We start from the raw sequence: 12,406 nt of genomic DNA, 5'->3' as shown, positions 1-12,406 counted from the left end.
CAGAAGTAGAATTGGAAGAATTGCAAAGATCTTCCCATGGCAAAGAAATCAAAGCCTTGCAAAAAATAATTCAGATTATACAGCCAAACCAAAGAGAATTGGCAGTGGAGGAAGCCAGCAGAGACATAGAAATTTTATTTGGAAACTAGGCACCCTTTCCTTTGTCTCAGAAAGCCCTCTAACTAGTAGAAGAATTGAAGCAAAGAATAATTGAGTATCTTGAATGGCATATGCGCATGTGTGCATGTTCATGTATGCGCATATGCACACAAACAGAATAAGTTGGCTGTATTGAAGCTTTTTCCAAAGAAAAAGCTAGAAGAAGTATTAAACTAGATTACTAGACTAAAGTAGTAACTAGAACAGATGCAAGAAAAGAAGTTGAAGAACAAGACGACCAAAGGAAACTTATTCAATTAAAGCATTTAGAAATAAGATAGATCAAGCAAGCACAAGAAATTTTAAAAAGCAGCAAATAACAAATATAGCCAAGAAGATTAGCTGATATGAAGCTCAAATTGCAAATTATAGGCATAATCTGCAATTTCCATCTAATTAAAAAATATTTCTACCAGCCCATCAATGGAGAGACTGCAGCGAATAAGTCAGCACCTGACAAGGAAGAAAAGTGCAGTTTGGGGCAAAAATATGGGATAATTCAAAGAAATATAATAAGAACCCAGCTTTGTTAAAGGATATGAAAAAAAATAAAAAATAAAATGAAAGAACTTGTAATAACAGGAGAAATAGTGGAGAAAAAGGCAAGAAAGATCAAGAATTGGTCAGCACTTGTAAAAAAAAAAATCTAGCAAAAGGGGAGCACCAGGCAACTACAGACTTAATACTTGCTTACCAACAACTTTTAAATTGCTAAATGATGTGTTAGCTGATGCAGTCCATCTAATTGAAAACAAGCTGTTTCTACCTCAGCAGACAGAAAACCACCCAAATACTGTATAAGATGAACAAAAGACCAACTTCTAATTGACATTACAGTTCTGTAAAATTTCAAGAGAAGGAAGACCAACTTCAATGTAGCATGGATTGATTACAAGAAACAATAGATACAAACTCAAAGTAAACAGCTCCAAACTTGATTGCAGAAAATAAGACTTCAGCAACAGAGTGTTCAATGCCTGGAACTCACTACCTGACTCTGTTGTTACATCCTCAAACCCAGGGATGGGATTCAACTGGTGTTACTACCAGTTCGGTGATTACATTTTCCGCGCGCATAATACACCTAAAGCTGTGCCACCCGGACAGCTAATAAGCGCTACTTGTGGGTGCCGCAGCATTTGAAAAACCACTTTTTTACTGCTTTTTCAACCTCAGCTATGCCACACAAAGCAGCAGAACCGGTTCTGTGTCTGCTGCTCTTCAGAGCTACCAGTTCTATAGAGCCAGGCAGAACTGGTAGCATACCACCCCTGCTCAAACTCTCAAAACAGAGGTGGTATTCAGCAAGTTCTGACCAGTTCTGGAGAACCGGTAGCAGAAATTTTGAGTAGTTCGGAGAACTGGCAAATACCACCTCTGACTGGAGATTTTACAGTATCCTTCCCCTGCCACGCCCACCAAGCCAGAACCAGTAGTAAAAAAAATTGAATCCCACCACTGCCCCAAAACTTTAAACTGTCTACCATGGACCTCACTCCATTCCAAAGAGGTCTGTAAGGGAGCGTGCATAAGAGCACTAGCTTACTGTCCCTGTCCTACTGTTCCCATTTATTCGTACTCATTTATTATGTATATACTTATACCTGTTTATATGTATGTTTATGCTTATAATTGTTTTCTCATACATGCTTGACAAACTAAAATAAATAAAATAAAGTTATTTTATTCTCTGCCACATGATTGGATAATTAAGTGCCTAGAAATAACTTCAATGTGCTTGATGTTGCCAGTAGAGTCAGTAGAAACATCAAAAGCTTTGTGCAAATATCAATGACATAATGAAAGACATGGTTGCTAGTCAATGGCAATAGAGTTGGACAAGTTAATATACTGAATAACTTGGGCCATAGCTATAAACATCAAAAACACCTGCCAAATTATCCATCCACTTTACATGGACAATTTGAAGCTGTATGGAAAAATACCATCTGAAATGGAATTGCTGCTCAACACTGTATATATAGACAAGATATTGCAATAGAGTTTGGGCTAGACAAATGTGTCGTGCTTACCATCAAATGGGGAAAAATAGTGAAAACTGAAGGAATCAAGATATTACATGAATGAAGCTAATCATCACAAATACCTGAGCATCCTTCAAGCTGGCAACATCGAGCACACTGAAGTCAAGAAAAAGATTAGCTGATAAGAATGAGATCTGGCAATTATTAAGAACATGAAAATTGAAGAAAGAGATAGAGATGTTAATTCTAACTGCACAAGACCAAGCCTGCTAATGAGGTGAATACAGCATTGACTGCCCTTGTAGCCAGTGCCTTGGTTTGGCTGTTCATGAGGGGATTATGCACTTCTTGGTCCCATGAGATTATGCAGTGGCTCAAGGCTATGATTATTCCAAATGCTGGTAGATCTCAACTTACAACCATAATTGAACCTATCTATTATGGTCACAAATCATGATGATTGTTAAGTAATGCACCTACATGATCGCTTCACGTGACCTCCACTCTTGCTCTTCCCAAAGCAGTTAAGCAACTGAATAGTTATTAAATGGAGCATGGGATGCCTCAGAGTAGGGGATGGCCAAAGAGGGCTGGTGCAGGCCCACACCCAACTGGCCTGCACCTTTCAGAGCCTCCCCCATCAACTGAGGTACCTTGTGCTCCTCTTCCCATCTTCCAGGATCCCTACAAGCCTTTAGCTTGCTTTCCCACCCACTGGGTCCCCACAGGACTTGGGCCTACTTCCCACCCCCATTAGGTCCAGTAATTTCCTCCCCATCACCTACTTACCTTCTATTGATCTCTAATGTTCCAGAGCTTGTATTGGGGGTGGAGAGTAGGCTTCTGCACCCCAGCATCCCTGCAGGCCACATAGTGACATCCCAGAATTGGATACCATTTTCAGAGCAGCCACAATTCATCCATTTTCTGCAGAAATATCTACTTATTTAAATTCTTATTTAAAAACTAAAAATACCTGGGATAAACTATCTTACTGTTTGGGGTAAATAATCTTATCTTCACCTGCAGTCAATTTTATGCATAGTTTATGTTTAAAAAATACTATATATTTTTATTTTTATTTTTTGTATCTTTTTAATGATAACCCCAGAAATTATTTCATTTTATTAATTTATTATTACTATATGGTCAACACTATTACAAATTCTTTTTGGAAAAGTTTCAAGATTTTAATGTTAACCTGGCTTTGATTGACTCGGTTCATGTTATTAATTGAATAGGTATTTTAACATGTTGTTTAGATATGTATTTCATTATTTTGCATTTTTGGGTTCTGTGAAATAAAGGTAAAAGTAAAGGTTTCCCCTGTCCAGTCCTGTCTGAGTCTAGGGGCAGTGTCATCTCCCTTTCTTAACCAAGGGAGCCTGCATTGTCTAAAGATGCTTCCAAGGTCATGTGGCCAGCCTTATTATATGCCAAAGCGCATGGAATGTTGTTACCTTCCTACAAAAGTAGTATCCATTTATTTACTTGCACTTACATGCTTTAAAACTGCTAGGTTGGCAGGAGCTTGGACCATCACTGGGAGCTCATCCTGTTAGCAATGCTCTGCTCTTGAATCTACGCTGTTAGTTTTCCAACTGACAAGCTCAGCATCTTTAATCACTGAGCTATCATGCCCCCCTTTGGGAATAGGCATTCCTAAAATCACAATAGTTGTATACTAATTATTCCCATTTAAAAGTAATAATTTCTTAATATTATCTTATTTATCTGTACAACCCATTGGCCAGAGAACTTAGAAATAATTAGCTTTATAAATTCATTTTCTCATATTCCATTTGAAACCGATAATTTGAAAAGTAGTTTATTAAATATGGCTAGATATTAGAGTATTACAGGGTTGAGTTAAATACAGTGCTTTAATTCTTAATCATTTGAAGCTGAAGTTTTAAAATAGTATGCAAAGTGTCAATGAATAAACTACAATATTGTTTATTGAAAAAGATGCTCTTTATTGAATTAAGAACTGGGTTTTGTAAATCCGATGACATTTATGTGCAAAGTATCTAAGATAGTCTTCAGTCAAATATATTACACCTAAAAGGGAATAGAAGGAATACAGAATCCATAGTGCATTTTATGTGAACCACCTCATTATAAATTATGTCCATCTTTTTCAGATTTAGTTTTTTCAGAAAAAGTGAAAGAGCGAGTTGCAATTTAATTTTTACATGCACTGTAATTAGTTACTAATTTAGTTTTTATTTTAATCTGCTTTCTGCACATAAGGTTCATACTAAATAAATTGTAATATATTTGTTTCATTTAAGGCACTACCTCAAGGAACAACCCATTTGATAAATAAAAATGTATATGACGCAACACCCATGCAATGTTTACTTGACTTGGTTGACAAATACTGGAATGGTTCCAAATCACTCCATTACAATGAGATTTTTTTAGGTAAGAATGAATGCTGGAATTCAATTACCCTCTCTGATGATTTGATTACTTTTCTCTGATGATGTGGTTACTTCTGCTTTTAACAACTAAGTTATTTGAGATTATCACCCTTCAAGGCAAGGGTGCCCAGCAAATAACAAGTTGAATATCACTTATCAGATGACGGTCATTCTTTTTAATAATAGGCAATTTCTATTCATAATGTTGAGACATCCAACTGGGATGCCTATGCAAAAGTATAACTATTTTTATCAAATATTCCAAATGTCTTACAGGACTGCTGTTCAGTAGATAGCCAATTTTAATTCCATGTTTGTGAAGGTGGGCTGAGAATCAAAACTGAGGCTAGAATACAGCCTCTCATAACAATCTCTCTAATTGTTTTAAGGCCATGGGTGGATTGGCAGTAGAGTTCTCTGGGTTTATGGGATTACATGGGTCTTTAATCTTCTATTCCAGTCTGTTTATGAGTTGATAGCCAGCATGGTGACCAAAAACCTGACTAGTTATCTCTAGCACAGCTCACAGTGGGAGATACAATTTGGATTTGATGGCTTGGGGGTGGGAGAGCAATGACATGTAATTTCGAGTGAGGCATATTACCATCAGTCCCTTCAATCAAGGGGTCTATATCCCTTTGGTCTGCAACTTTCATATCAGTATCCTTTTGTGAATCTAACTTGTTCAAAGCTACATGCCTCTGCATATTTTCCACAACCATTATCATCTCATCAAACTTTTTAAAAAAGCTCTCAACTAAAAATTGCATGTTTCCAGAAGGTATTTTCTCATATTTCAACTACCACTGCTTGTCTGTAATGAGATAACTTGTTGCTCTGTGTAACTTGATCAGAGAACAAAGAAAAAGAACACTGAATCAGAAGTATTTCTAGATATTTCACCCATTTGAAAGAAAAATTCAAATGAAATAAACTCAGAATATTTTGCAAATATAAAAAAATGCAAAAATCCTGTGGTGAAAGTCTGATGTAAATCAAGTGAAAGCATTTCACCGTCTCAAAACATGCCATTTTTCCTTATGAGGAAAGCAGAAGTTATTCTAAGCAGCAGCATAAATGAAAGGGAAACAAAAAAAAGAACAGCTAGAACTTTTAAGGACAAAAAGCATAATAAAACAATACACTCAAAAAGTGAAAGTTAATACTCAGACTTCCTTAGAAAACAAACTGCTGAAAAGGAGGATGAGGAAGGAAAGGAGGAAAGCCCTGGGACTTTCCAACCCTTCCCATGGGGAACTAGAATCTTCAAGATTCCCCTCCCCAGGTGGGTCCATGCCTGTCTTGGGTCATTCCTAAGTGCTCCCATTCAAATCCAGGGAGGAGCACTGCCAGAGAACATCAGCAGATTGTCGGCAAGAGAGAAGAAAGACTCTTACCGTGCAGTAGCCATATTGGGAACTGCTGGTCTTGTATCCTGATCATAGACATAGTACCTTGCTGGAGGGCTCAGTCCATTCAGCTCCTAATCCAGATGATCTGGGATGGACTTTTTACCAGACTGTCTCTGGCTTGATGACTGTATTCTTCACAGCGCTCTTTAAATTGCTGCTGTCCTTTATCAACAAGGCTCCTTATGTTTCCAAGGTTTAGCACCCCTTTTATTTCTCAAGCCCAGTCTGTGGAACTGGTGGCTTATTATATAGGTCTGGACCTAGGTAACCTTAATTACCTATGAGGTGTTTTTTTTTGGTAAAGTAAATGTTTTTCTTTGTCTACATTAATTACTTCAGACATGCAAATGCTAATAAGAGTACCCAATCTTTTCCTGAAAAATAATAGTATCAATACTAACGTTTATTATCAAATGATCTTGACTGATCTTGCAATCAGCTTACTGATTTTAAAGTGGTACTTCAATCAAAACTCAGTTCTATTTTTTGCTGGAATAATATACAGTAAGACACGCTATCTATAACAATCCAACAGAATCGGAAAATGAATTTTCTAACATCCAGTATTTTATGAAGGCACTTTATTTTGTTTAATTTTCTGTTCTTGCTAATTATAGACTTAGATAAATTTCTTTACATCTCAGCTCAAGCGGAAATGGTTTTGTCTGCAGTTCAGAAATCTCTGCCAGCAGGTCAAGAGAAACATTCTTCAACAGAGAATGAAGAGGTGAATAAACTTATCTTAGAGAAAGAAGCCTTACAACAGTGTTTATCTCAACAAGAGACACAATATAGCATCAGGATTAAAAATCTAAAGTCAGAGTTGAGCAAAACTAAGAAAGATATGGTGAGCAGAATATAGTATTTTCTTTAATACTTTAAAACTTTTTGTGTGAGAGAATTGATGTGTATTTAATTGTAATTATACTATTACTAATAATCCTATGCTAGGGCAGGAATTTAATAGAACTTATTAACCCTTCATCAGTTCATTTTTCTTAAGCATGCCTAAGTTTTAATTGTACTTTATTTCAACATGTTCCAAATATTTTCAGGTATGTAAAGTTACAAATATTTAATATAATCCATAAACACAAAACCCAACTTTTTAAACACACACACACACACACACCATGTTTCTCCAACAATACGCCCCCCCCCAATAGGAAGTCCCACATGTTTTCTAAGCATAAAATGAAATTAAGCCCCTCCCCCAAATTTAGGCCTATTTTAAAACATGCGAAATGGGGAGGAAGGGCAAGGGGACTTGCCGTTAGAAGCGCCCCATGGGCAGCCACGCCTCGCCACCAACCGCTCCTAACGGCTGATCATGGCGGAGCGCGGAGGACTCCCTACACCTGCCAAGTGCCTTTGCTGCAGACCCGGGTCAGCGGGCGGGCGGCGGCAGTGTGGATGTCCACCGGCAGTGTTTCAGATGCTTCTCGGGCCTCCATAGCTTCCACGATTCCCGCCAGCACTGATGCCTCTCTCGCCAGCGCCATCTCCAACAATGGCATCTGAGTCGCTCCAGCTTTTCCCCCATCCCCGCAACAATAGGGGAAAAAAACATTTTGAGGTACCTGGGAGCGCTGCGCAGTGCATTTTGGTTTAATCCTGAGCGATTGGTTGGGTGTCCCAATAGTTGCTTCCTCTTTCCCCATCCTGCCCTGCGGGTCTCCACAGGTACTGGCCTTGCTTTGCTAAACTCCCAGATGCCAATTGCTTCTCCCCACCCCATTTCCAATCGCTCTTTTATTTTTTCAAAGATCTTCAGAATTCCAGAATAGGCTGGCCCATGTGCAAAATTGGGCCATCTTTTACTTAGATGGTAGTAAAACTATAACAATGCAAGAGCTAAGGAAAATAACCTTGCCAGTAAAAGTGAGTAAAAGTCAGCCACTTTCTTGCCACGAGGCCAGCATCCCTGCAGGCCTCATTTGGTCCCAACCTGGATGGCCCTTCTGCTTGCTGCTAGTTTGAATGAGCGGTTTCAGGGATTGGGACATGAAGGCAGCAGCGACAGCCAATCAACATGGAATTTGTTTCCTTTGTCTCATGGGACTGAACTATAAAGCAGGCCCAATATATTTATTTTAATTTTGTTTCCTAAATGAAGACTTTTTCACTTATTTCTATTAAATTTGATTCTTTCATTTTCAGCTTGTTTTTCTAACTAGTCACAAAATTTTAATTTAATTGTGTTCATCTGTTTTCTTTACTCTCCTAACCTTAGGGTGTACTGAAACAACATTTAAATAAGTTACTGAAAGAAAAAGAAGGCTTAAAAGCTGATAAATTCAAAATGGAAGAAAGCATTCATATTTCAGATACTGCTGATACAGCATCATTACAGATTACTGGTAAATTCTAGGAAAATGTTTGTTCCAATTAACTTTTCACTGTCTGGTTATAGTTAAAATTAATTATAGCCTTTATCTATATATACTAAAATACAAACCATATTGCTAGTTTTACTAATATTGAATGTATCATAGAAATAGAAATAAGTAAATATCTTTTCTTTGTTTAAAAAGTCAGAGTCAAAGTAACAAGTTCAGTTTGTTGAAGCTTTGCTTCTACTTTGAGTTCCTGAAAGATGGGATCTATCTAAAGTTGTGATCTCATAGAATCCCTTCATCTAAGGAAAAATTTCATTTTCCATTGACATTGTCAAAATTGATTATATATGTTTTGAATATCAATGTTAACAAGAATTTATTATCAAGGAAATATACTAATGCATCCCAGAGTTTTGAAGCAGCTGGCAGAAGTGATCTCAAAACCATTAAACCGTTCAAAGATCCCGGAGCACCGAGGAACTACCAGAGGATTGGAAAACCATTGATGTGGTTCCCATCTTCAAAAAACGGGGAAAAGAAACTATAGACCAATCAGTCTAACATCAATACTCGGGAAGATCCTAGAAAATATAACACTGTAATAACTGTAACACAATTTTTGTTCCCAGTTTATCAGTGTTATATTTCAATTGTTTATATCTAAAGCCTATGCAAAAATGGCTATATTTATCACAAAATTTTGATTTTGTGATTTTTGTGGTTGAGGAAGTATGACTTTCTCTCCTCAGATGCATCTGTGAAATTATAATCTGTATCTGCAATGTCTTTCTTGCTGTCTGAGTTGCTTCTCTCTCTTGAAGATGGCTGATTCCTCTCTGAAGGGATGGTACCAGGGAGCTCAGGATAGTGCTCGGGACAATGGATGGATACATGACAGGAAATGCACTCTTGCCAGTTTAATGATTGGAAGGGTTCACCATGTAGAAGTAGCAGTTGTTTGAGTGGTCAGTTGGTTCCCATCAAATTCTTGGAATAACAAGCTTCATGGCTCTCTTTTTTTTTTCTCCATTCAGCCTGTAAACATAGCAGAATTATATAATTTTTTAACAATTGCTATTTCACACATTACCTAATATTGTGCAAGATATTGCCATGGGGAATAAAATATATATTGTAGTCTGTATTTTCCTAGAACATTGAAAACAGTGAAAATTTTCTTAATTGCAACTATTTAAAATGGTAATAAATCACTGGCATTTTATCTAGTAAGCAGCAATTCTTCATCTTATCTTCAACACTTCTACTTCTTTTTTTTTTTTTTTGCAGTGTTTGCATGTGAAATGAGGTGCCCAGGACTTGTCTTGATCCCTGGCAGGCATGCCAAAGTATGCCTTGTAGGCCTCACACATCTTAACAGATGTTTTCGAAGACTACTTTTTTCACTCTTGTCTTGATAAATTGTCCATACACATAGCAAAATGCATCTGCTGGGTGCAAACAACTTCTTGATGCCCTTTAAATAAAATATTAATATTCACAATTCTCTTACTCAGCAATTAGACAAGCAAAAATGTTGGTGTAACACCTGTACTTTTATATTTCTTTGGATACTCCTAGAAAGTGTTAGAAAGTTCTAGGAAATTCCAGAAAGTTCTAGAAATTCTGGCAAATTCTATAAAATCTTGGACAGTTCTCACAGTTCCATAATATTCTAGAAATCTACTCAGTATTGAATGTGAATTGAGAATGTTCTTGAAAACAGATAAATTTAAAATATCAGTGCTCTGATCATAGAAGCAAAATTTTTGTGGAACAGTAGTTATTTTCTATTTATTGTAGGCACAAATGATTAGGAAAACACACTTTGTATCCAAGAACAAAAACTAAATTGAAATTTGTTACGGTTTAGCCTCCTGACCACTTATGATCTTTTTGTTCTTCTCTGCACTCTTTCTATGGTCTCAATATTGTTTTGTATCCTGGTGACCAGAATTTAATTCTGTCAAGATCAGAATAGCTGATCAATGGAAATGGTACTATATCATATGATACAGTTGATTCTTCTAAAAGTCAGATATACCACAGGCTAGTCTTGGTACATACCCAGATGACTACCTGTGTGAATTGGCTTGGAGAAAAATAAAAAGTGGAAATTCATAAACAAACTCATAATCTTTTTCATGTTTGTTTCCTTTTTAGTTTTCCAACTATTCCATGCGTAATATTTGTGTGTTTGTAAATCAAGTTCTTTTTTTTTTTACTCTTGCATTAGATTTTGAAGACCAACTTTTACTTGATGAGAATGCTAGTATGAAGAAACATCTCCAAAATTTTAACAAGATGCGAGAACTGACAGAGATGTTACAGGAAAGCCATAGGTAAGGATAGCTGATACTGAATCCCAAATTTTGCTCTTATATGCTAATATTTAACAGTATTGGCTTAATAGCTGCCACACTAGCAAGATCAATGCTAGACTAAATGATACAATGAGGATCATAAGCGGCTGCATAAAATCTACTCCTAATTACTTATCCCCTAATTAATTATCCCCGTCTTGAGTCACATTGCATCACTACCTCTATGAAGGCAGGAAGCCTTAGTGAAGGAGTACAACCAAATTATGAGAAATCTATTTCTTCCTGTGCACACTGATCTTCCTCATCTATCAGTTGGCAGGCTTAAATCCAGAAAGCCCTCTCTGGCACTCATTCAATAGCTGTCTAACAACTTTGACATCAACATTCAGTGGAAAGCCAAATGAGCTGCTGAACACTCAGATACAGGCAGTTACATAGATGATCCTAAATAAAATATGCCAGTTTTGACCTTCCTTGCCAGCATTGGTCAACTCTGAACAGGATCCATACCCAACATGGTGTCTGTCAGGACTCATTGTTTAAGTGGGGTCTTGTCTCTACCTCTTAATGTGACTGTGGTCAAAATATCCATCACATTGTATCCGAATGTCCATCAACAGCTTATATCGGTCCAATGTCTGATTTTTTTTCAACATAGACCACTCTGTCCTTGAATGGCTGGGGGGACTGGACATTAACATTTGAACTACTGTAAGTCCATGTATTTGCCAGACGCTGAATAAAATAAATAAATTTAACAGTATTTTTGCATCCCAGGGATCTCACCACATTCTTCAGTTCCATCCACGCAAAATTATTTATTTATTTACTTTATTTAACTTAGCTGTCGCTCATTTCCAATTGACTTTGAGCAATTCATAGCCCAAAAATGAAGCAACACAATGCAGTCAAAAGGATAAAATATACAACATAACGATAAAGAAAATGGCAAATCCGCTCTTTCTATTCTTACCTGTTCCTATTACATTCAGTCAGGAGTACCTCTATATTAATACACCAGCTTTGAAGACAAGCACTGCCAAAAACTAAGTGATATCACAGAATCCCTGGAGCAAAAATTAAAATGTAACTGAGTACCTTACTGAAACAATCAACCCCACAGATTACTACCTCTTTATTCTCCTACACATGAGGACCAATGACACAACAATGAATTTGAAATCAATAACAGATTATGAACAGCTAGGGAAGAAAAAGAAAAACAAAAAATCCAAGAAGAAACCAGCATCTGATAAACTGAAAGACAAAAAGGATAAGTACAAAAAATGGAAAGAGGGACATATAATTAAGGTAGAATATCAACAGATAGCCTAAATCTGCAAAGATGAAGTCAGGAAAGGCACAGAATGAACAAAGACTTGCAACAAAAGTCAAAGATAATAAAAACAAACTTTCTTTCAACATATAAGTAACAAGAAAAATGTCAAGGAAACAGTTGGTGTATTAAAGAGAGAAGATGGCAAGGAAGTAACAGACTAGAGAGAAAGCAGAGCTGCTTAACTCATTATTTGCATCAGTCTTCATACAAAAAGATACTATAGGGAGGAGGTGCAGTGCCTAGCTACGTGGTGCGCTGACAATAACTTATTACTTAATACTAACAAGACCAAAGAGCTCATTGTGGACTTCAGGAAAAAGAATGGTCACACACACTCTCCTATATACATGAATGGGAGAATGTGTCACCAGCTTCAAGTTCCTGGGGATCCACCCCTCTGAGGGCTTGTCCTGGCAGATTAACAC

General features: G+C 37.0%; 1 protein-coding gene across 8 annotated transcripts in view; it reads left to right on the top strand.

Annotated features, from left to right (window-relative positions):
* Positions 1 to 12,406, top strand: part of CEP72 (centrosomal protein 72) — a 54,563-nt gene that overhangs the window by 27,577 nt on the left and 14,580 nt on the right. For 5 of the 8 annotated variants that reach the window (XR_015746011.1, XM_087947653.1, XM_026678361.2 and 2 more), the window contains 4 exons: positions 4,439 to 4,571; positions 6,627 to 6,829; positions 8,216 to 8,342; positions 10,555 to 10,660. Coding sequence is in view for 7 of the 8 variants with exons in the window: in XM_087947653.1 (XP_087803779.1) it covers positions 4,439 to 4,571; positions 6,627 to 6,829; positions 8,216 to 8,342; positions 10,555 to 10,660 (569 nt within the window). In the remaining variant the exon portion in view is untranslated. Of the gene's footprint in view, positions 1 to 4,438; positions 4,572 to 6,626; positions 6,830 to 8,215; positions 8,343 to 9,608; positions 10,529 to 10,554; positions 10,661 to 12,406 lie in introns of those variants that run through there. The other 3 variants (XM_087947648.1, XM_087947651.1, XM_087947650.1) reach the window with 3 other exon arrangements.

This window comes from Notechis scutatus, chromosome Z (assembly GCF_049901735.1).
Source record: "Notechis scutatus isolate UNSWTSFEM ecotype Mainland chromosome Z, rNotScu1.2, whole genome shotgun sequence".
NCBI lineage: Eukaryota > Metazoa > Chordata > Lepidosauria > Squamata > Elapidae > Notechis > Notechis scutatus.
This window is presented reverse-complemented; position numbering and strand designations above follow the sequence as displayed.